The sequence below is a fragment of the Lynx canadensis genome, chromosome D1 (assembly GCF_007474595.2).
Source record: "Lynx canadensis isolate LIC74 chromosome D1, mLynCan4.pri.v2, whole genome shotgun sequence".
NCBI lineage: Eukaryota > Metazoa > Chordata > Mammalia > Carnivora > Felidae > Lynx > Lynx canadensis.
This window is the reverse complement of record NC_044312.2, coordinates 43707618-43733121: the sequence shown is the minus strand read 5'-3', so window position 1 is coordinate 43733121 and position 25504 is coordinate 43707618. Positions and strand designations below refer to the sequence as shown.

Below are 25504 nucleotides of genomic sequence, written 5' to 3'. Positions count from 1 at the left end.
GACGTTATCCTATTGACTTTCTATATTTCTACCCTGTATCACTTACTCAATCAAGTGAACCTGATGCCAAACAATGGTCTATTGTGTCATATTAGTATGAGTCTCAAGACAAAACCATAGTCCACTCTAGTGATCATACAGACACATGCATACACAAAAATGTATTATTTCCTTCCTCTAACCAAACAGATTATTTTAAGCACTATACCTTTGAGTACACTGCTTGGGTTGACACACATTTTCAGAATAATTGGTGTATATTCTTTGTAACAAGCTTAGGATACTTTCTTTTTCCCTTTGTGATCTTCTGATATTGACAGATCCTTCTCTCAGATCATTATAAACCAATGTAGGCTTTCTCTGCAACCACTACTGTGGGTAGGCCTTTTTACTTTGTTGTTATTTTGGTTTTTGTTTTTTTGTTTTTTTTTTTAACATTTATTTATTTTTGAGACAGAGACAGACATAGCATGAACGGGGGAGGGTCAGAGAGAGAGAGGGAGACACAGAATCTGAAACAGGCTCCAGGCTCTGAGCTGTCAGCACAGAGCCCGATGCGTGACTCGAACTCACAGACAGCAAGATCACGACCTGAGCCTAAGTCGGATGCTTAACCAACTGAGCCATCCAGGCGTCCCTGTTTTTTTGTTTTTTTTAATTTTTAATTTTATTTATTTACATTAAGTTTTGTACCTTAATTCCAGTATAGTTAACATACAGTGTTATATTAGTTTCTTGTGTACAATATAGTGATTCAACAACTCTATACATTAGTCATTGCTCATGATAATAAGTATACTCTTTAAGCCCTTTCACCTATCTCAGCCATCCCCCCACTCACCTCCCTCTGGTAACCATCAGTTTGTTCCCCAGAGTTAAGAGTCTGTTGCTTGGTTTGTGCTTCTCTCCTTTTTTGTCCCTTTACTCATTTGTATTGTTTCTTAAATTCCACATGAGTGAAATCATATGGTATTTGTCCTTCTCTGACCGACTGATTTCACTTAGCATTATACTCTCTAAGCGCATCCATATTGTTGCCAATGGCAAGATTTCATTCTTTTTATGGCTGAATAATATTTCATTGTGTGTATATACTACATCTTTTTTATCCATTCATCAATTTATGGACATGGGCTGTTTCCATCATTTAGCTATTGTAAATAATGCTGCTAGTGATATGTGTATCCCTTTGAATTAGCGTTTTTGTATTCTTTGGGTAAATACCCAATAGTGTCATCACTAGATCATAGGGTAGTTCTATAGTCCTATTTTTTTTTATTTTTTTTGATGTTTATTTATTTTTGAGACAGAGACAGAGCATGAGCTGGGGAGGGGCAGAGAGATAGGGAGACACAGAATCTGAAGCAGGCTCCAGGCTCTGAGCTGTCAGCACAAAGGCTAACATGGGGCTTGAACCCATGAACCATGAAAGAGTGACCGAGCCAACGTCAGATGCTTAACCTACTGAGACACCCAGGTGCCCTACAGTTCTATTTTTAACTTTAGAGTAACCCCCATAATGTTCCCACAGTGGCTGCACCACTTTGCATTCCCACCAACAATACAAGGGGAGAGTTCTATTTCTCTACATTCTTGCCAACACTTGTTGCTGCTTGTGTGTTTGATTTTAGCCATTCTGACAGGTGTGAGGTGATATCTCAGTGTGGTTTTGATTTGCATTTCCCTGATGATTAGTGATGCTGAGCATGTTTCCATGTGTCTGCTGGCTATCTGGATATCTTCTTTGGAAAAGAGTCTGTTTTTCAATAGGATTATTTGGTTTTTTTGGTGCTGAGTTGTGTAAGTTCTTTATATATTTTGTATACTAACCCTTTATCAGATATGTCATTTGCAAATATCATTTCCCATTCAGTAGGTTGTCTTTTAATTTTGTTTTTTCCTTTGCTGTGCAGAAGCTTTTTATTTTGATGTAGTCCTAATAGTTTATTTTTTGCTTTTATTTCCCTTGCCTCAGAAGACATATCTAGAAAAAATATTGCTACAGGCTGCTAGGCTTTTTTAAACTAAAACCTGGTAACTCTATTGTTACAAATTCCACAGCAGCAAGACATTAGGAATTCCTAAACTTTTAAGAAACATTAAAATACCTTGTTGAAGTTCTTTATTTCTTACTAACTTTCTCTTAGACGTTATCACGATAATACTACATGGACTTTAAAAACTGCAACATTGTAAAAGAAGTAACTGTCTTTCAATTTTAATATACTTTTATACTAGATTCATTAAAATATGCTATGATAGGGATGCCTGGGTTGCTCAGTCAGTTAAGTGCCCAACTCTTGGTTTCAGCTCCTGTCAGGATTTCACATTTTGTGAGATCGAGCCTGTGCCGGGCTCTGGGCTGACACCATGGAGCCTGCTTGGGATTCTCTCTCCCTCTCTCTCTCTGCCCTGTCCCTCCTGCTCAAGACTTATGTGTGTAAGTTCTCTCTCTCTCTCTCTCCCTCAAAAAAATAAAACTTTAAAAAATATATATGCTATGATAAAAACAGAACTATTTCTTCATTCTTGACACTACCCTCAATTCCATATAACCAAATAATTTTACCACTTTCTATAAAAATTTCTCTAGATTTATCTATCATTACCCTATTTTTAGGTATACATGATTTTAAAAATATTTTAAATATTTTTTAAACTTACCCTGAAACATGCAACATCAGCAGCATGTAGAAGACAAAGAAGAGATTATGAGTATACCAGAAGATGTCATAATTAGAAACTCTGAAAAAACAAATAACTTAATTTCAATGCCACTTTACATTCCATCATTTCAAACATATGTCAAAATTGAAGAAAGTTAAAATAGGAGTTCATCTGAGATTTATCTATTAAGACAAAAGTATTAACATATCATGCAGAAAGAACTGACAAAATTATAACTAACACTTCATAATTTTGAAGATTCTTTGTATTTCAAATAAAGATACATGGAAAGAATTAAAATGAAATGTTTAAAGTAATTATGAGTTTGAGGAGTAGGTAATAGGCTGATAATATGTACTTTCACTGTCCTTTTGATCAATATTCTCAATTTTCAGATGATACCTAAAACAAATAATCCTCCTATCCTAATACATAGTGTGAGAGTAGTCCAAAGGAAAGTAAAATTGAGAGAAACTAAATAGATGCTCATTAAAGTTTTATATTCTTTTCCTGAACAGCCTACATGTTAAAAAAAACAAAAAAAACAAAAAACAAAAAAAACACCTTGGTGTTACTGCCCTGGGGGAAACAAAGAGCCTCAAAAGAAGTGGTATGGTGAGCACAATTTATAAAACTTTTGAGAAAAGTAAGAAGACTAACATTTTATTTCATATGTCTGGGTAGATATTCAAATATTAGAATCCTGGAGGTGGAAGGCAGATATTAGTAAAAGCTTCTTAGAGGATTCTGATACAACCCCTAGAACTTTCAGAACCCCTGAGATAAGCAATATCCAACTGGTTTGACATTTACTTCATCTACAGCTTTTGTTATTATAAGCAAGATCATTCATATTCTTGGATCATACGCCTTTTTGCACATAGCTGATTCTTTTTGAACCTAAATTCCTAGAAGTGGAATTGCTACATTGAAGGACACTCATTTTGTTTTTCATACACACTGGCAATTGCTCTCTGAAAATGTTTATCAATTATAAACCCAACTGTACAGTAGGAGAGCCTGTTTCCACAAACCCCAACTCCTCTTTATACATTTTCATTATTTTATGTAAGTGGAATTGGATATGATTTCCTTTCTGTGTTACTCCCCTTAAATTCTTCTGTGATTTATCTATTCATGATAATTATCCATTTCTACAGTATATTTTTCTTAATTGTTGTGTGTAAACTGTTTAAATTTTAAGCATGTTCCATATAATTTAAGCATGTTCCATAAGATTGTAAGAATTTATTATTGGGCAAAGTTTCTTTTAAATTTTAATGGCATAATTTTTTTACAGTTACCTCTAATTTATCTCAAATTTCATTCACTTAAGCCTTACTTTCTTCATAAGTTTGTAATGGCATCTTTATTATTTAGCAGCTTTTTATATATATCAAAGTCTCCTACAGGGCTTTCTATCAACTCTATCATTAGGTTCAATTCCTTGGTAATTTTTGCAATTAAGTCCTATTCTGTTTGAAGTTACTGAAGCTTAATTGTGGTAATGTTTGGTAAGCCACATTCCCTTTTACTTCTCTTTGGAACATGTACTTGGATATTCCCTCAGGTGAACTTTAGAACTGTTTTTGCTGAATTCAAAAAACAAAATAATCTATCTTTGATTTTGTTTTTTTTTTTTTTTTTTTTTTAATTTTTTTTTTTCAACGTTTATTTATTTTTGGGACAGAGAGAGACAGAGCATGAACGGAGGAGGGGCAGAGAGAGAGGGAGACACAGAATCGGAAACAGGCTCCAGGCTCTGAGCCATCAGCCCAGAGCCTGACGCGGGGCTCGAACTCACGGACCGCGAGATCGTGACCTGGCTGAAGTCGGACGCTTAACCGACTGCGCCACCCAGGCGCCCCTCTATCTTTGATTTTGATGGGAATTGCAACAAGCCTACAAAATGACTGAGGAAGAACTCCATTTTTGCAGTATGCAATCTTTATTAAAATATCTACTTATTTCCCTCAATGCAGTTCTGTGTTTTTCTATATAGATTTTAACTAGTTTCTTATTAAGTTTATTTCTAGATATTCCATGTTTTTATTATTTAGTTTTATTCAATTTCAAACTGATAATAGCTATTATATAAAAGCTATTTTTAATATTTGTTTTGTATTCATTTACCTATTACAATTCTTTTCTTTGGTATAACACTAATGTTTTTTTTTCCATAATTCTCTTGGATTGTCTGGCAGAACAATTACATATACCTTTCTGGAAATAATGATGATTTATTGTTGCATTCTTTCTACTAATTCTAAATGTTTCATTTCTTATCATATATAATAATGGTAGAATTAAAAATATCACTTTTGGCATAATTTTCTTAGGAATGTATCTCATGTTTCTTTCATGAGTTTAGTTCTGGCTTTTCTATTTTTTTTTAATTTTATAAAGGAAATTAATTCCTAGTTTACTTATTTTAATTCATAACTAGGGCTAAGATTTAATAACCACCATTTAAAAATCTATTGAGATAAAAATGTTTGTATTCCTGTCACCTGCTATTAAAATATTTACTTATTTTAATAGATTGACCCATACTGAACCATTGGTGGATTACTAGACTACATTCAACTGTTAGAAATCAAACATTAGGGGCGCCTGGGTGGCTCACTCGGTTGAGCATCCGACTTTGGCTCAGGTCATGATCTTGCAGTCCGTGAGTTCAAGCCCCGCATCGGGCCCTGTGCTGACAGCTCGGAGCCTGGAGCCTGCTTCAGATTCTGTGTCTCCCTCTCTCTCTGCCCCTCCCCTGCTCATGCTCTGTCTCTCTCACTCTCAAAAATGAATAAATGTTTAAAAAAACTTTTTTTTAAAAAAGATAAACCATTAGAAGAAAAAAAGAAATCAAACATTGGAGCCATTTATTCTCTTAATTTCTCTAATGCTTTATTTCCTCACTGGTAAAGAGAAGAGGAAGAAGAAGATTATCTCTGTGATCCATTTAAGAATTCACAATAAAGCTTGGAGAAAAGCAGAGTTGGTTTTAGTCTCTTTTAAAGACATGAAAAACTGAAGATTGATGAACATTCACTGAATTATTATGAGTACAAATATAATGGCTCGGTTGAAAATAGAAGCTGATCTTTATACTCCATTTTATAAAACTATCTCTCAATTAAGGATTTTTAATCGATATAGAACATTCATAGATCTTTGATCTTGCAAATAAGTATGTCAGATGCCCTCATTTTCCTTTAAGAGCACTGAAAACTGAAAAATATATGTTCTTTAATATGCCTTACCTAACTAAAATAAAATTTCTCCCCACAAAATTGGCACTCTTAAGCACTAATGTTAGAGATTTGATTTGCCTTTCTGTAAGGTGAGTTTTAATTCTTATGAGAAGTCTTAAAAGTGTGCTTACTGTTTTGCCAAGCCATTCTACATCCAGATAGTTTTCCTCAGGACGTAAGTGCAAAAGTATGCAAAGACATATGGATGGGGGTGTTTGCTTCAGAACTGAAATACTATAAAAAATGGAATCAACCTAAAATATCCAACAATAGGGGAATTGGGAAAGTTATGTATATAGGATGATATGCTGTTCTAACAGTAAAGAGGATGACAGAGAGATATTTATTAATGTACAAAAATGTTCCTAACATATTTAAATAAGAAGCAGATTTAAAATAACATCTATAACATGATTCTGTATTAGTGACATACATAGACATATGAAGAGAGAGATCAGTAGTGTGAAAGGGGGAAAAAGAGAGTGATGGTGGAGGTAGGAGGTGAGGACTGAGTGAGTAAAGGCAAGAAAGATTAAGCCTATAAACATCAAACCAGAAAGTTTATAGTGCTAAACTCTGGTGAGTTTACTTGTGACATTTTGGGGTGTGTGAATTTGTGCAGAGATGTTCTCAGAAGTGCAAAGATAGAATCATTTTGATATTCTATTAGGTAATTATTTTCAAAATGTGTATGCATGTTTTTCCATTAAATTTCCCATCTCACGTACAATAATTGGGGATTTTTGAATACTATGTATTATTTCTTCTTTTTGCTTTCTGAACCAAAAAGTTGGACCTAGAAACACAAGATGCTGTAAAATATTATGACATACAGAATGTATCTATCAAAAAGAACATGTGAAAGTGTTCATGAAAATGTATGCCTGCAATTGCTCAAAATCTCGTAACCAGAAGAATAAATATGCATACAGATATTTTTGATTATTTTAGCAGATGTCAACTAACCATGTTCCCAAAGCTTCATTTAAAATACTACAATAAACTGCAACAGGAAATGAGTTATAAAATAATTACGTTATATTCCTTTGCATACATGTTGATTTCAATCTCACGTCTTGTAGAGATACACTGTCCTTCAGAAGGATGACCCTGAAGAACTCAAATTTCCTCAGTCATCAAAAAGTCTCCACATGTTTCCTTACCAACACAGAACATTTGACTAAACAAAGAGATTTTTCAAAAGCAGGAAATGATATATGGAAATGTCTCTACTTCACTCTTAGTTTTCCAGAATAGTCCATTAACCATAATACTGGCTGCACTTGCTAAGCATTCCAGTTAATCAACACTTTTTCTGCATATGAAAACGAAGATAATCTGAGGAAAACTTAAATACTCGGGCCAGTAAACATTGATATAATGGGCCCAACACTCACCGTATTGCGTATGTAGAAGCCGTAATCATCAGGAAGAGCACCAGCACCATGCAGACCCCTGTCAGGCCAGGAACTATAAAAAAGGTATATAAGTACATTTAACTTAAACCATACTGAGAAAAAAAGTACAAAAAATTATTACCTTAAAATCCAAAGGGCTACGGTGCTCTGTGGGAAGCCCAATTCAAATCACATATCTCTTTGTATGTTCCTTCTCAAAAAAAGCCCTTTTAAAATTAGCACAGATTCAAGGTACTTAAAACAAAGCAATCTTTTCTACCTTTAAAAGAAGAGTCCACCTTAGTATTTTCATGTATCCCACTCAGAATGCTGGATGTGTACATTCTTCTGCGGGGACATGCTATCCCAAATGCACACAAGATATTAAATGTCAATAATGAAAACAACAGAGAAAAAGTAAACACGTTTAATGGGGAGGCAAGGAGGAGCAGGAGGGAAAGACTTCTAAAGGCACAAAAAAATTTTAAAGGGTGAGTGTTAAGATCTATTCCTTATATTGATAGTGATGATGGTTTTGTAAACATACCAAGTGTTAAAACTTATGAAACATGAGTGTGTATTAAAGAGATGCAATTAATTGTATCCTAATTCTACATGAATAAAGCTGTTTTAAAGGAGGAAAAAATATGCAATGGGACTGAGTTGATATCCAACACCTTTTACCGTTTTGGTTTTTCCACCACCGTATGAAAACTCCCTGACTCCCTCAGCCCTCCTTTTATGGAACTAATAGCTCCTCTAGTCTCAATTCAAATAATTTCTTTTGGGCTTCACTATCTGGAGTAATTTTAAAGAAAAAATAAACAAAACCTAAAGCTTTCTAAAAACCACAACTTCAACTGTAGAACAAAAAATGGTAGAGTTCAAGAAAAAAGAATTACAGTGCTGCTGTTTTAAGAACACTTGCAGGCCTATCACCTTAGTATGGAAAAACAGGCTGTTAATCAGCGTTTCTGATATAATAATCATTTTTTAACAAAGAAAAAAATGTGCAATGCTTTGCAAACTTGATACTGATGTGATAGATGGCTAAATCCAATGTTAGTCGGTACAGCATATCCAAAATGAAGAATTGATATGCTGGATCAAAAACAACTAAAATCACAATAGTTGCATTTCGATTTATCTTATTAATACCAAATAAAATATCCCGTCTATAAGCTACTGTTATTTGCTCTTACAATCATACAAGCAACAGTAAGCCCTAAATAACCTGAGAGATTCCATCTTAAATCTTTATGGAAAGCTATTGAAACAATTGTGTCTCCAAAAGTATAGGCATTCCCCAACTTCTCTCCTTGCCAGGGAACCACCTAGAACATAGAAGGGCCATCATGAACTGTAAGCCACTAGCAGAAGCAGACAAGCTGGGAACAATACAGGAGCAATACAGGTGTGCATCATTAGGATTCCAACAGTTTGGAATCACTGGAAAATGCTAGAAATCTCAGTACAGTAGAAACAAGTTTCTACTTATAAAGGGCCACATGAGAAATTAAGGAGCTAGTTTTTGTATGCTTAACACTTGAACACTCTCTCCTCCTTGGTCTTCCCAATATACAGATTTGGAAGCCTAACAATACTTGCCTTTCCTGATATGCCTAATCCAAATCATCTCTTCTCTATACTTCTTTTCCAGGGCCCTCCCTCCCCTTCCTCTTTGCCATTGCCCCAGGTGAATACTAACTTCCTAGGGGTAAGAGAAGAACAAGACAACTATATATAACTAGTTCACACTTAAGGACTAACAGTACAGAAAAATGGTATTTACAAAAAACAGCATGCCTACAAAATGGCCCAGCCTTTCCACCCCCAAGTATTTCCCCCAAAGAATCTCAAATACACATCTACACAAAGACTTGTTCAAAAATATTCATAGCCACTTTATTTTTTTAACAGCTAAGGCCTATAAACAATTGAAATCTCCATCAACAGATGAATGGGTAAATAATTGTGGTATTATCTCTACCTGAAACACTAATCAGCAATTTAAAAAAACCACCATGTGCTATATGCAACAACATACATGAATCACAAAATTATTAGACTGAGTGAAAACAGCCAGACATTCTTCCACTTAAAAAATTCCAAGAGTACAAACTCTGTGATTCTTTTATAATATTCTATAAAATTCAAACCATTCTCCAGTGATAGAAAGCAGATCAGTCTCAGGATGCATTATAAAAGCACAAAAAGCTTTGTGGAATGATAAATATATTTGTTATCTTGATTTTGGTCTTGGCTTCACAAGTGTATATATATGTCAAAAATCAAATAGCATAATTTACATATGCATTATCTACTGGGCTCCAATTATAAGTCAATAAATTTGAAAAAGAAAAAAAAAGAGGTGGTCTTTCTCTCTGGCTTCAAGTAATTAAAAAAAAAAAAAAAAACTTATTTGACCAAATGAATAAATAAATGATAGAATCCCAGATGGCTCCATGATGTAAAATTTGTGGTTGCAGAGGCCTTTCCAATAATTTTCTTGGGACTTTATTAAGGTCTACTGTGTCTGCATACAAGGCTTCCCATGTGGTTCTAAATATGCCAGGATTAGCTATGGAATGTCTACAAATCACTTCATCAGGACACCTGAAAAAACTAAGTATGTTTAGTGTAGAGGCATAATTTCCAAAGTATATTATTTGAACAGTAATTCTTTGAGATATTAATTTCTATTTCTCAAAAGCATAATAATAATTCCTTACAGAGTCACAGAACACATTAGTATATTAAAGTCTCTGGGAAGTACTAGCACTAAGAAACCAGAAACAGATCTTTCCTCAAACATATAACCAGTGAACACCTTTTAGAACAGAACACGGAAAACATACTGGAAAGATTCAGAGGAGGTGAAATAGTTGACATCAGTCACTTGAAGATGAAGTAGACACCTTGGCCGATGGGATGCACATCCTGGGATTAATGCTCCCATTACTGTCCCTTAGGCCAAACTCTAATCTCACTGGAGGAGAATCAATTCAACACTTTTTAATGTTCTTTCAGATTTATGAAGTTATCTTTTTTATCTAAAGGATTCATGTTTCCTTTCTATCTCCCAGAAATATAAAAAGATCAGACTTTGTAATTTATAAAGTAATAGGCCAGCTCAATGAAGAAGAAAAAGTTACTTATAATTAACAATGAAAAGGAAAAAATTATTATAATTACAATGGTCAAAAAAAGGGGAGTACCTTAAGAAGTTACAATTTCTGACATTGGAATTAAACAAAGGTTAGCTAACTGATTATCTAGATGTTGTAAAGATCAATGTAACAAGTAGTAGAGTTACACAAATGGCTTTTATCTTCAGTGTATTTTTTCTAGGTATCTGTAATGTACTATTAGGTGATAGAAAAAATGAATCCTGCTCTAAAAGAAATTCTAGTCCAGTATGAGAGACAAGATAAGCAGACAAATGCAACAAAGGGCATTAAGTGCTGAAAGAGAGCTAAGCATTGAGTGTTTTCAGGGTACATCAAGGGGCACCCTAACCTAGCTTTCGATGACAGCTCATCTAAGACCCAATATATTAGTTTCTATTACTACACACATTCCGAAAGTCAGGAAGCACAGGTTGGAAATTATGGAGCTAGTCAAAGCTTACTGGGCCATCTTACCTGCCAGAAAGTACATTATGAACTCTCTGAATCCTTCAAATTATAAAGCAAAACCTACACTTGTTTCCTTAGGAAATGACATGCTTGTATGTTTATTCTTATTACTTTTTATCTATGCATATTAGATTTCATTAATTAGTTGCCTTTAAAAGGACTGCACTATACTCCCAAGTCTAGAAGAAACTGACAGAACGTTTTCATCCACATCCAGATGTGGTCAGAAATATACCATCTTGTACTCATTATCCTGTTTTTTTTCCAACATAACTGGAAACACAATTCTATTTGTTTTTGAAGGCTTTTCTTTTTTTTTTTTCTTTTTTTTTTTTTTTTTTTTTAATTTTTTTTTTTTAACGTTTATTTCTTTTGGGGACAGAGAGAGACAGAGCATGAACGGGGGAGGGGCAGAGAGAGAGGGAGACACAGAATCGGAAACAGGCTCCAGGCTCCGAGCCATCAGCCCAGAGCCTGACGCGGGGCTCGAACTCACGGACCGCGAGATCGTGACCTGGCTGAAGTCGGACGCTCAACCGACTGCGCCACCCAGGCGCCCCGAAGGCTTTTCTAATTGAAACTGGATAGTATGCATTTTATTCTCATCATACAAGGTACTACCAAATTTGGAAATGACATACTAAATATTTTGAAATCCATGTTTGAATAATACAATCTTTTAAACTTGTTTTATTTTATAAATTCTTAATGTTTTTAACATTTCTTACTGAGTGATCTAACTACCATATTTCATGTCACTTGAACTGCCACAGACTTTATTTTCTACAAAACCATCTTAATTTCTCAGTTGTAGATTACATTGAAAAATATGTAAAGACAGAGAGAAGACTCTATGTAACATTAAACAACCTAAAATCTAAGAAATATATTAACCAATAAAAGGTAGACTTTATCACTAGAACACCTAAAAACATGCATGCATTCCTCCATCAGAAACTTGATTTTTGGGGCACTAGGGTGGCTCAGTCAGTTGGGTGTCCAACTTTAGCTCAGGTCATGATCTTGCGGTCTGTGAGTTCGAGCCCCTCATCAGGCTCTGAGCTGATAGCTCAGAGCCTGGAGTCTGCTTCGGATTCTGTGTCTCCCTCTCTCTCTGTCCCTCCCCTGCTTACACTCTGTCTCTCTCTCTCAGAAATAAATAAACATTAAAAATTTTTTTAAAAAAAAGAAACTTGAGGGGCGCCTGGGTGGCTCCGTCCGTTAAGCGGCCGACTTCGGCTCAGGTCATGATCTCGCGGTCCGTGAGTTCTAGCCCCGCGTCAGGCTCTGTGCTGACAGCTCAGAGCCTGAAGCCTGTTTCAGATTCTGTGTCTCCCTCTCTCTGACCCTCCCCCATTCATGCTTTGTCTCTCTCTGTCTCAAAAATAAACGTCAAAAAAAAAAAAAAACTTTTAAAAAAAAAGAAACTTGATTTTTCCTCGGCACTGTACCTAACAACATTCGTAGCTATGAAACGGTATTTTAATCATAGACTTACTAGTAATACAAAGCTAGACTAAGTCTATTTGTAGAAAACCATCCCTTCTCCCATTGCCATTCTTTGATTCTGCTTTGGTCTCTCACCTACTACTCAGTAGGGTCAATCAGATGCTCTAGAAGCTCCAGACTCATACATAGGGCTTCTGGGCTGTGTTCCAAGCTGACAACCTGAGAACCTGGCACCTTCTGGCCAGCACCGAATTTCTTTCATGAAATGGTGTAGACTGGGACACTGAAAGGATAGTGATATACTGGTTTGTTTTTCAAATTGTTTGTAGTGACAGAAACTCCACAAAACAAAACAACACAAAAAAATGTACCTGAGGCTCTGCATGCCCTAGGGGAAGCCCTGCCTTACACTGGAAAAGCTCACATTCAGGTGGAAAAGACCATGCATGTGCAGGAAATAAAGTATTCTCCAGCATAGTATTTTACTATGTGTCTTTAGGAACCCATGCCAAAGAAGAGAGCAGCTCTGCCTTCAAGGAGGAATTTGTGCATGATGGGGTGTGTCAGCTGAGGCTGGAGGCTGAGCAGAAGCTGAGCAGGTTAAAAAAAAGAGAGAGAGAGAGAGAGAATAGGGTAAGAGAGTAGACAAAAGTTAGGTGTTGCAAGAAGGGAATTACAACAGTATGATGAGATGTTCAGTAAGGGTGAAACAGAAGCTCCTGAGATACCTGGGAAGGTTAATAACATTCATGGTCAGGTCACACTACAGAGAGAGGTTCTCTAGAATGGAATCTGGAAATTCGTATTTTTTTTTTTCAACGTTTATTTATTTTTGGGACAGAGAGAGACAGAGCATGAACGGGGGAGGGGCAGAGAGAGAGGGAGACACAGAATCGGAAACAGGCTCCAGGCTCTGAGCCATCAGCCCAGAGCCCGACGCGGGGCTCGAACTCACGGACCGTGAGATCGTGACCTGGCTGAAGTCGGACGCTTAACCGACTGCGCCACCCAGGCGCCCCTGGAAATTCGTATTTTTAAGTATCATCTCTACTTAGTCCAACATCACTCATGGAAACTTCTGGGAAAAAACATGGGATGGTGGGGTTTCATGCTAGATGGAGAGATCACCTGCTTATATATAAGTATTCATTACACTAAGACTCTGAATGTAATATCTTGGTCATATGAGACATCTTTTTATATGTCTGTAAACTAAACTTTCCCAAACATTTTAAATGTCTCCATGTTTCACCCATACTTTGTGCTGTACAAAATAATATTAAAACAAAGTTCTTGGATATTTCTGTAAAATTAATTCATATGAACCAAAAAATACATTGATTCACACATAAGGTTTTGTTTTTCTGCTTTTTCTGCCTCTTATTTCTCATCCAATTCTTAAGGCTTAAATGAAAAACATATTTTCAATGAGCAAAGTTGTAAACAAAACTAAATTGTGTTCCTACAGAGAAAACTGTGGAATACTTTGCATACACAGACAGAAAAAAAAACATATTTTATAAATCAAAATATACCATTGTGTCCTCACTTGTGACAAGGAAGGGGAAAAAACATCTGAATTATTATTATTTTCATCATAATATTGATTGAAAAGAAAAACAATGCATTTGACAGAGCCATGCACCTCAGTCTCCGATGCAATTTTGATCCTTAATAGGGTGTTTGTGATAGCCAAGCCTTTATGATAGACCGTCTCAACTACCTAATTGTCCTTACCACTGAAATATGTGCTAAAAATCCCCCAAATGCAGTTTTCTCCTTTCATCGTGTAAGGTTGAGAAAGAGAAGAAATTTAGTAAGAATTATACTAACAACAGGACAAAATTTTGAGATGCTTAAATGCGCTTTAACAAATTAATAGTCTAGACTGAGATTTCATGGACAACATGCTCAGAAAGGAAAAGTAAATGACAAATGAAAAAGGAGTCCCATTGCAAGAAAACTAATGGATTTTAATGACTGTTTCTCCCCTTTTTACATAGATTATAAAGATGACAAAATATCCTACTAAATTACTGAGTTATAAGAGCCACATGGATATTCAGAATGCTTGGTGTTTCTTTCCAGTACCTTGAGGGCAAGAGACTATTCTATGTGTATCATCTCCAACAGGACTATCACAGCCGTGGGCACAAAGCCTATGGCATCACATTGTTGTTATTGGAAGAACATATGGAAGGCAAATGCATTTACTTATTTTTACTCTTAGTTCATCTGAACCCCACAGTTTGCCTTGTCCCCTGCTTTCGTTGCAACTTACGCTTAAACTTCTAACATTGGTTCTGGTTGCAAATTTTCCATGTTATATCTTAACATATATTTAATTGCTATGTAGTTTGATGATGCTTATTTTCAAAGATTTCCCTGAATCTGCAGAAAGAGCAATGAATAACAACTTACCAGTTGTGAAGAGAAGTTTTCTAGGATCCTGAGAAAAAGGGAAAAAAATTGACTGAAAAATAGAACATTGATAATGTAAAATTCTACAAGGAATCTGCTGGGTATCAGATCCATTAGGCATTTCAGATGCATTCTCCCAATGGAAATGAGAAATTCAATTAAGTTTCATAATGTTTTCATGACACTAGAGGAGATCATAACAAGTACAAAATCACACAGAGAAGACTATCCTTCTGAGAAAGAAAGAGCACGGGATGAAGAGTCAGAAAGTGTAGACTTTCAACTTCATGGCTAATTACAAATTAGTAGCAGTGGCCTGAAGCCCACACTATGACCATTTGGAGACTCAATAGCTTTGGCTATAATGTGGAAACATTCATACATACTTTGTCCACCATAATTGTCAAATTGCACCTTTAAGATGTCAAGACAGTGAAAATCAAAAGTAATAAAATATATAGGGAGGGCTGTACACTGTAAATTCAGTGCAAAGAATACTAATGGAACACTTATAATATTTCAAATACTGTGAAAAGTAGTGACAATATTCAAATAAAGAGGATGGGTTCCTGTTACTCAGAAATATAAAAATTAATCTTGTTAGTGTAATCTTTCCTTTAAACTACATCTCTTGTGGTGTAATAGACCTTAGGCAACTCCCTTTGTATCTTCTGAGATCAATCCCCAGTAGATTTGTGGATTTGTTTTTCATCCTAATGGTGCTTAATATTGCACAACTTTTGAAATTCTTTCCTATGCCTCCATTGAAGCTGGAGTCAGCCCAACCTATATACAAAGTGGGAAGCCATTTATATGAAATAATTGCAGAAGCCTTGAATAAGGGCCACTTGCCCAGCAAGAGCATAACTTCATCCTGCCGGGGCCAGATGACTTCTATCTCTGACATTAGGAACATAGCTAAAGGGTAACCTAGAGTAACCTAATATATAAACAGCTAGTGAAAATACAAGACCAGCTGAACAAAGAGGTAACACCAGAAATCTGAACCAATAGCTGTGGGAACTCAGAGGATGGAACAATTACTACTGCCAGGGAATGAGGATGGAATGTGAGAGAGCAGGAGACAGTTTCACACATGACAGGATGAGGCAGATTCGGGTAGGCCATAAAGAGTGTGCCACCCAGTAGCCCGAGGGTGGGTCACTAGAAATCTGGAGAAGACAGACAGAGACCACAAAGCATGGACAAAGGTTGCTTGTCACAAATCCTTCTTTCTCAAAGACAACTCACAGAAGACTCTGTTTATGCATGCAGTGTGTGTGTGTGTGTGTGTGTGTGTATGTGTGCGCGCGCGCGTGTGTGTGTGCGTGTGTGCGTGTGCTTCTGTTTTCATCTTCATCTAGCACATTGTCTGATACCTACAAGTTGCTCAAAAATAAAGAAGAGGGAGAAAAAAGAGAAAGAAGTAAGGAAGGAAACAAAGAAAGAAATATAAATTAAAACAATGAGTTACCATTTTTCATCCATCAGACTGGCAGAAATTAAAGAAAAACAAAAAACAAGGCAGGTGTAGCTATAAGCATTCTGACAAACTTGGTAGAAGTATGTCCACTGGTGAAGCCTTTTTGGAAGGCAATTTGGCAATGTCCATCAAAATTAAAAATGTGCAGGTCGCAAAAATTAAATATGTGGGTGGCTCAGTCGGTTAAGCAGCCAACGCTTGATCTCTGCTTAGGTCATGATCTTGCTGTTTGCAACTTTAAGCCCTGCATCCAGCACCTCGCTGACAGCACAGAGCCTGCTTGGGGTTCTGCCCCTCCCCTGCTCTCTCTTGCTTGCTCTCTCTCTCAAAATAAAAATAAACTTTAAAAAAATAAAAAAAATAAAAAAACTAAAAATGTGAACACCTTTGAAACAAAATTCTACTTCTAGGGATCTGTCTAGTGGAAGCATATAAAAAAGTCGATTTATTGGAGAGTGGTTCATAACAAAGACTCAACAACAACCTAAACATCTGTGAATAAGGAAAAGTCTAAAATAAACTATCACACATTAGTACGAAGAGAATGATAGATCTATACTCTTTGATACAGCAAGCTACCGTGCATGTAATTATGGAAATAAGAAAATTGTTGATGAGTATGTTTCATAAAATACCACTCAAAGTATCTTATAAGAGAACAGAAAGTTATTAACTGTGGCTACTTTTGGAGAAAAGGGTTTCATTTTTTAAACTTCATTTTCTTGAGAGTTTTAAAATATTTTCTTTTGAGCATGTAAGCTGCATAAAGTTAAATAAAGTTAATAACTACAGACCCTAATATGACTAAAAATATTAAAATATTAAGCAAAAGCATATGACATTTAAATGATAGAACCTTTAGGGGCACTTGGGTGGCTCAGTTGGCTAAGCGCCTGACTATTGATCTCAGCTCAGATCATGATCTCACGGTTTCATGAGATCAAGCCCCACATGGGACTCCGCACTGACAGCGTGCAGAGCCTGCTTCAGCTTCTCTCTCTCCCTCATTCTCTGCCCCTCCCCTGCTCTCTCTCTCTCTCTGTCCATCTCAAAAATAAACATTTTTTTTAAAAAAATGATAGAACCATTATAGTTATTAAAGACTAAGATTACCAAAACAAAAGAGAGAAGCAAAGAAGGAAAGATAAAGACTGGAGTCGCTTCGGTCCTGGCGACGTCCTTGGCATGGCAGGACGTCTCTGTGTGGCAGAGGCAGGAAACCAGGAAATCCGTGTGCTATGGGCAGAGGAGGATACAGGAATAGGAGTAGGTAGCAGGAGATGGAAAAAGTGGTGGCTCCATTCTGAAATCATTACACGTGAAGAGCTTCCACTGGCATGCAACGAAGCTGGATTTGTCAGTGGTTCTTAATGCTGGGTGCTCAGTGCAATTATCAATGCTTGACCCCAATGCACACCAGTTAAACCATTTTGACTTTTTTAAGAATACTAGTGTCTGGTCAAAGAACTTAGCAAAGGCTGCTTGCTATTTTGGTTTTGTGACTTGTTTCTGTGTTTGTTGTTGGTGTTCCCTTTGTTTTGTTTTGAAAAAGAGATCAAGCACATAACCATAGCAGTATTCGTCTAGATAACTCAGGTGATACGTGGAAGAGAAAATGGAGCTGGGGAAGAGAGGGAACAATCCTACAAAGTCACTACCAGACTTAGCAGAACAGGGAGGGGGTGTGATCAAATTCGATGCCCAGTAGTTTGATTTTGATGCAGTCTTGCCATGAAGCAAAGGAAGACAGGAAAAGTCAGGATGAAAGTACTGAGCAATAGAGAGCTAACCAGGGTTATACGTGTGTTCATCAGGCTCTGGCCCGCCACCCCGCACATACAATTTCACTTCATGCGTGGCTTCACATGGAGAAAAGCAGCCCTAAATAACAATGCCCGCACCAGAATTCAGCTCCAGGTCACCTATTTCAAGGATTAAAACAAAACCGAGTAACCACTAGAACCCAATAATATTTTTTTAAATCAAATAAACTGATTACTCAGGATCCTCAAATAGTCAACCTGGGTCTCTGCCCTTTCTTGCCCAAGTTCTTAAAAAAAAAAAAAAAAAGAACTTTTGCCCTGTAAAGACACCGCTGGCCATCTCCGCTGGATAGGAACCAGACAACGCTGTTGGGAGGCAGAAGGCAGGCCTGAGTGGCAGCCGTCGGAACACGGCGAAATATAAAAAGTAGACACTCTCCACCTCCCATTTGCAGCAGGAGAGACTGTGAAATAGTAATTACCTATATTTTCTACTGAAAAGGAACAAAACTCAACTTGACAACTGCATTTTAAAAGCACTCAAAGGGAGCAGCAAGGTACAAATTTTCCGTGAAAATCACAGACCTTCATCAGTCACCTCACCACAAGTGAAAGGAAAATGAGAAGAGGGAGACCACCCACCTCATCTCGGTATCTTGCAGCATTCAGTTCCACGAAATCTTCACTGTAGTTTACTGAGAAATTGAGGGCGTTCACCAGATGGGCAGCCACGTGCACACCTACGGAATCACATGAGGCCCAAATCAGTGGGGCTTTTCTATATGCTCCACAAAGAGGGCTCATTTCCTCTCCCTCAGTAAACACAGGGTCAAACTTTGACAGCTGATCTGAGCAATAAAATATTAAATTGAAAGGGGAAATTTTAAAGACACAAAAATCTTGATTACTGACAGTTTAGTATTAGAAATCATGTAAAGAAACTGAATTTTCAAAAGCTAGAATAAAATAACCCTAGCAAGTGAGGGTTAGGAAACTCATACATACACACTTACACACGTAAATGTATGAGGATATGAGCGTGCATTTACTTATTTAACAGCTCCTGGATATTTGAGTTGTTCTACATTTTTCATCTCTCCTCTAGCTCTAAATCTGTTGCATATATCTTGTGATTTTCCACTGCCACTCAACCTAAAATATAGACCCCCTGGAAGGCTTTTAACTAGTCAAAATTTCTCACAACCCATAAATTCAAATCATAGCATCCTAAACCCAACAGCAAAAGTGTTGGCAATCACTTCGTTGGTATTAAAAACTCGGGAAGGTAATAATTACCATTTAACAATCTATCTATAGTGGCACAGTAGACAGAGAGCTCAACTGACTCAGAGCTCTTGCAAAAGATGCACGTGTTAGGAAGTTACTACAGAGTTGAAGACAAATTCATTTTGGCATGGCCAGGGAAAAGGAAAATTATCTTGAAGAGGCTGGAAAGGAAGCAGAAAACAAACTTGTGCATTGAATGATACCACATTCCCCCTTCCCAATCTTTTCTTGTAGGTGAAATAAGGGAGGTGAAAGAACAACAGATAATAGTTGGAAATCCAGTTTTCTTGGCCACACTGTTTACCTACCAACGCCTCAGATTAGTTCTCTGTAAAATGACAATGACAGAAATAGGAGATTTAATGAGATGAGTAACCTGAAACTGGTTTGTGAACCATTACAGTCTATACAAATTTTCTGTTTCAACAGAAAACATGGTATGGAAACTGGAAAACTCTATGGTCCCCTCCAACCTAGCATATGAGATGTAGATATGCCAAAAGTTCTAAAGTACTCAGAAAGCACACAGAAGTAAGAGAAAGACTAGAATGCTAAATAAAAAGTTAGCTAACTGATTGATAAGCTCCTGCCAGAATCAAAAAAAGAAAAGGTCCCATAAAAAGCAGACAGGAAGTTAGAAGTGGGTTAACTAACAAGCAAGTACAGAGTTAAGGAAATTTTTAAAAGGGTGCCCAGGTGAGACTCAACTATGGCATAGGCATAAAGTGTAATTTAAGCAAAATTGTGTGTCCTATAGCTTTATCATGTCTGAAATATATAAGCTTTAAAAAAAATCCCTTCATTTTAAATTTAAGGTTTATATGTTAACTACATACATAGATTATGGGTCATTCTTTCTGAATTCTCCTGAAAAAAAGCCCTAGGTAACAGCTGTATGAGATATACCCTTAAGGGATACATTCACCTTCTTTAAAGATCTTTTAGGTCAAAAGATCTTTAAAGATTTTTAGATTCAGGGCTTCTAATTTTAGGGAGCAGGGAGAAAGCCAGGCCAGACATTTTGAATAGATTTTCCCATTTAATTCTCACAGCAAAACAATTAGGTGGGTAGAAGCATCCCTATTCTACAGATAAGAAAATTAAGGTTTGGGGCACATGAGTGGCACAGTCGGTTAAGTTAAGTGTCCAACTCCTGATTTCCACTCAAATCATGATCTCACAGTTTGTGGGATCACAGCACGGGGCTCCATACTGTCATCTTGGGATTCTCTGTCTCCTTCTCCCTCTGCCCCTCCCCCACCTGCACACAGGTGTGCATTCTCTCTCTCCCTCTCTCAAAATAAGTAAGTAAACATTAAAAAAAGAAGAAGGAAAAAAAAAACTAAGGTTAAAAGAGGCAACGTAGCTAAGGTCAGACAACTAGTGAGTGGCAGAAAGCAAACCCTCTGGAATGTTTATTCACGGCAAGACTCTACCCGGTCTCAGTCTGGTTGTTCGCCAGCTGAACCAGAATATTTGGACACAGCTACAGTTTAGAACAAATCAAGTTACAAATATGTCAACATTCCCTGACGCTCCTCCTTTTCTGACCTTTCACTCTCTGTGTCCTAATCCAGCCCTAACCCTTACCACACCCTTGGTCCTCATCTCATCCTGGATTCTTACTCCATACCCAGACTTTTGGGCTGGATGGATTCCTGATCCCACCCCTGAGCCTCTCCCTGTCTCTCGCCTCCAGAGGTGGAAACCACCAATACGAGGATGTCCAGGGATAAAACGGTGCAGATGCCTGTTTCAACAATACTTGGCAACTTTTTAAAAGCTGAAAGCTTAATGATCTCTTGATAATAGCTGCATCAAAACACGTCTGATTCAAAATAGCCATACATACATATCCAGACCAATGTCCCTGGTGTCAAAACAGCTATGTCCTATCAAATAATGGCCAGACAGAAATGTCAGTTGCTACACCACTGAGATAATTAACTCCTGAGATTACAAACCAAAACTAATTCTATCCTAAAAACTTCATATGGGTGATCTCATTTTAGTCTTAAAACCATGAGGCAGGTGCTATTGTGAATCCATTTGATGATTAAAACAACAACAAATCAAAGATCAGAGAGCTTATGTCACACAGTAAGGCAGGAGGGCGTTGGGGATAGAGCGTACACAATTCATCTGCAGAGTCCATGTAGTTAATAAATATGTTTATTATTTTCTGTTCCAAAAATTTGAAAAGTATCATATAAATGCTCAAGATAAAAATTTATTTTAAAAGGATCTTTTAAAAACCAAAAGATTCTCACTTGATACTTTAACTTGGAATTGAACAGGATACATTTCCACAAGCTTTTTGACATTTACTCTTCAACCCAAGTATTAATATCAAAGAAACATTTATCAAATATAATTTTGAATGGACTCACGTTGTATGAAGGTACAGTTCACATTCTAATTTGTATGCATTTAAACTCCTATCATATCTTCACTTTTAAACCTTAAAAACTTTTATTCTATTTCTTTTCATCTTTCTGAATGAAATTATTTACTTTTGGAAAACAATTATTAGCAGCTTGAGGGCCAACTTTCATACATTATAATGTGAAACACACACACACACATATATATATATATTTAATGTATAAGATATGTTCATTTTCTGTAACACCATTAGGCAACTCTCTTTAAATACACAGTAAAGAAAAATTAAGGTATATAGTAAGAAAACCACAAGTTGGACAGCAAATAATTTATGGAACAATAAAAATACCATTCATAAAATGTGTTCTTCTAACACAATATGTTAATATCTTCTGGTTTTCTCACCTGAAAAAATGCAGATAGTAACACCACAGGTTATATGGAATGTTCTGCTTTTATCCAACAGTCTTCTGGTTCTCCTGCTTGGAACCTAAATAAAATTTGGCATGGTGAAAATCATGCAGCAAATAAGATACCTGTAGAGTTTTTCATTAAAGCATTGTTTATGATGTCAAAGTTTTGGAAATACAGCAGAAACCTAGGAAGTAAAAGCTGGTGAGGTGAATTATGATATATCTAATCAGTGGAACACCCGAACATTACAGAGAATGTAAGAAGGCTTATTACTGATGTGGAAAGATGTGTGAGACAACAGCTAGGTAAAGCAATTATAACATGTAAACTATACTATAATCCCATATTGTTTAAAGTCAATGGCAGTATATGCCAATCTGAAGGCATTTACCCCAAAATGTAATCAGTAATATTAGGAGAAACCTTCCCTGATCATGATTTCTGTAATGTTTGAGTTGTACAATATATATTATTTCCTTTTGTAGTCAAGAAAATAAAATTATTTTTAAATGAAGCAACTTCATCTATGGTTTTAAATGTCTTCATAATCTTATAAAAAATAAAATGTCAAGCATCTTTGAGTACCTAGTTTCACATCAGGGGACAGTTCTTTAAGACTTATTAAATACTGAGAGACTTAGGTGGGCACGTTTCATTTCCTGCTGTTTATCTTCTCTTTCTTCTCACCAAGCCAATAGCCATCCATAGGCAACAAAACCTAGCATTTTACAATGGCAGGCAACCTACAGAAAGAGTTATTTCCACAAATTACTGTATTAAAAGTAAAGAGTTTCTAAATATAATTACATGAAAAGGTTGAGAAGTTTTACTGCAGTAAATCCGCTTATATAAACTTCACAGAACATCAAAGTGACCTCATATTAACAACTTCTTTTAAAGTATCAGTATTGATCCAGCAATGCCTTACTATCTCAATGAAGAAACCACACACACACACACACACACACACACACACACACACACACACATATACCACACACCAGGATAACCGAAGACAAAAAATAATTTCAATTGAGTTTCAATTTCCAAAACGTTTTTCTGTTTTCTTACAACCTTCATTTTGCAACACTAAATATCACACACGACATCACATCTTAATCAAGACATCTTCTCCAATCCTACTACATAGCTTAAAACATGTCTGTGTTTGAAAAGGAGGTAAATCACCACCAACACCAGCAGTCACCCTATATATTGCCCAAAGTCCACAGGGCTCTCGCTTGCTCACCTGCACTTAACTAAATGAAAACACAAGGTCTCAATGAGGCACAGTATTCTGGAAAAAGCTCAGAACTGGGACTGATCTTAGTTCTGCCATTTCACTAGTCTCATGATGTTGGTCCAGTTACTTAACGTCTCTATGCCTCAGGTTCTTCATCAGCAATCCCTGCAGAATCACTGTGAGGATTCCTAGCTACATATGTGGAATGCTTCGCACAGTGCCTGATACCACTGTTAATAACCATTTCTTTTTTTTTTTAATTTTTTTAACATTTATTTATTTTTGAGAGGGAGAGACAGAGCATGAGCAGGGAAGGGGCAGAGACAGAAAGGGAGCCGCAGAATCTGAAATAGGTTTCAGGCTCTGAGCTGTCAGTACAGAGCCTGACGCAGGGCTAGAACTCAGGAATGGTGAGATCATGACCTAGGCCAAAATCGGATGTTTAACCGACTGAGCCACCCAGGCGCCCCTATTAATAACCATTTCTACCCATCCACTGCCCTTATCTAGCGTTGCAGAGTAGCTCACGGATCATCCTGACAGATGATGAGGTCTTTACTCTCATCTAGGAAATGACAACCAATAAGAGAAATCAGTCTAGTAGAAAATCAGACCATGAAAACTAAGTGCTACTAACATGCCACTGTTACACTTGATTTCTGTGCTGGAATCTGTGACTAGGATTATTCGTGCTTACCTTCTGGGATCCTCGAAGGTAGGCCAGGAGTGTCCGGCACATGGGTAGAAGGATAAGGCTGCAGTTGAGGTTAAGAACAGATGCGGAGGCTCTGCTTAGACACAATCCTAGCTGAACAAATAAGGCAAGGGTCAAAACACGGCCGAGGCAAAAACAGACTACAAACTTACTACAGGCTTCACCCTGTTCCTCCTTCAAGGATCATGGCAAAAACGCCAACTCCTTCAAGAATCTTGAACAACTCACCTCTCACCAGAAACCCCTAAAAGAAACTGGTCTCTTTCTCCTCTATACTGCCATGAAACTTAGTCTCCCCTCTTTCTACTAGTGTTAGAATCACCCAAGTACATTTTTCTGGTGTGAAGTCAATTTCTTATTCTGCCCCCACTATACTGTTCTGGGTATTAAGAACCCTAGAGAGCCCCAGTATTTTATGCACCTCCACACTGGTGTAGTTGAATCCTTTTTTTATGGATAAGGTACCAAAAAATTCAAAGCTCTGACTACACAACCCCCTTCCAAACCACTGCCTTTCAGCTCTTCACCTTACTGACTCTACCCATCTTTCTGGTTTCACCTTAAGAACTACACCTCTAGAGTTCTTCAGTGACCCAAAGGTAGGAGGGATCCAGATCAGCTGTGTCCCATACGAAGATTATCAAAACCACATTGTGCAATCTTTTTTTTTTTTTTTTTTTTTTTTTTCAAAGAATCGGAACCCTTGGTATCCAGGCAATACTTCATGGCAACTATCTTGCTAGATTGTCATCTGCTCTTGTCTGGTACTTATCTACATTCTTCATATAAATAATGTAGCACATGAAAGCAAGAGATGGGGTCAAATCTGTACTCTCCTCCTAAAATAAACATAAAAGTATTTGTTTTAAGGATATTGACTGAGAAATGTGCATAAGTCAGATGCTTTTCTTATCTTAAAATTCTTCATGCTCGTGAGATTTCCAACTTAACTCTTGGCAAATAGCATCTCCATTACAAAATGTTTATTGTTAGCACATGAAATATTGTTCCGGAAGGGGAGAGAGGGTAATAAGTCATGTCAGGAAAACAATAATTTTCACTGACTTATATAAAAAGTAATTAATATTTCCAGTTAGGCTATTTTTACACCATGAGTTAGAACACCTTAGAGATACATTGCAATGAATATACCATTAAGTAGACAAATAGAAATAATCCCCTCCAGACTATCTAAAAAAAAAAAAAAAAGTTAAATCTAACATTCTTTTCTCAATCAGCAAAATTATTACCATTTCAGAGTGATGGGTTTTTGTTATTTAGACCTCCAGAGAAATAGAATAATTGTTATCTCTTTTGATCTGGCATATGCACACGATAAGAAAATTTTAGCTCAAGGGATTTTAGATGATAATTTTATCTGCAATATTAATGTA

General features: G+C 36.7%; 1 protein-coding gene across 3 annotated transcripts in view; it reads right to left on the bottom strand.

Annotated features, from left to right (window-relative positions):
- The window catches only part of NOX4 (NADPH oxidase 4), a 165705-nt gene that overhangs the window by 120283 nt on the left and 19918 nt on the right, over positions 1–25504 (bottom strand). For all 3 annotated transcript variants that reach the window (XM_030333009.1, XM_030333010.1, XM_030333011.1), the window contains 6 exons: positions 24093–24203; positions 22144–22228; positions 18709–18806; positions 14821–14848; positions 7313–7385; positions 2665–2745 (listed from right to left, as the gene is read on the bottom strand). In XM_030333009.1, the coding sequence (XP_030188869.1) occupies positions 2665–2745; positions 7313–7385; positions 14821–14848; positions 18709–18806; positions 22144–22228; positions 24093–24203 (476 nt within the window). The remainder of the gene's footprint in view (positions 1–2664; positions 2746–7312; positions 7386–14820; positions 14849–18708; positions 18807–22143; positions 22229–24092; positions 24204–25504) is intronic.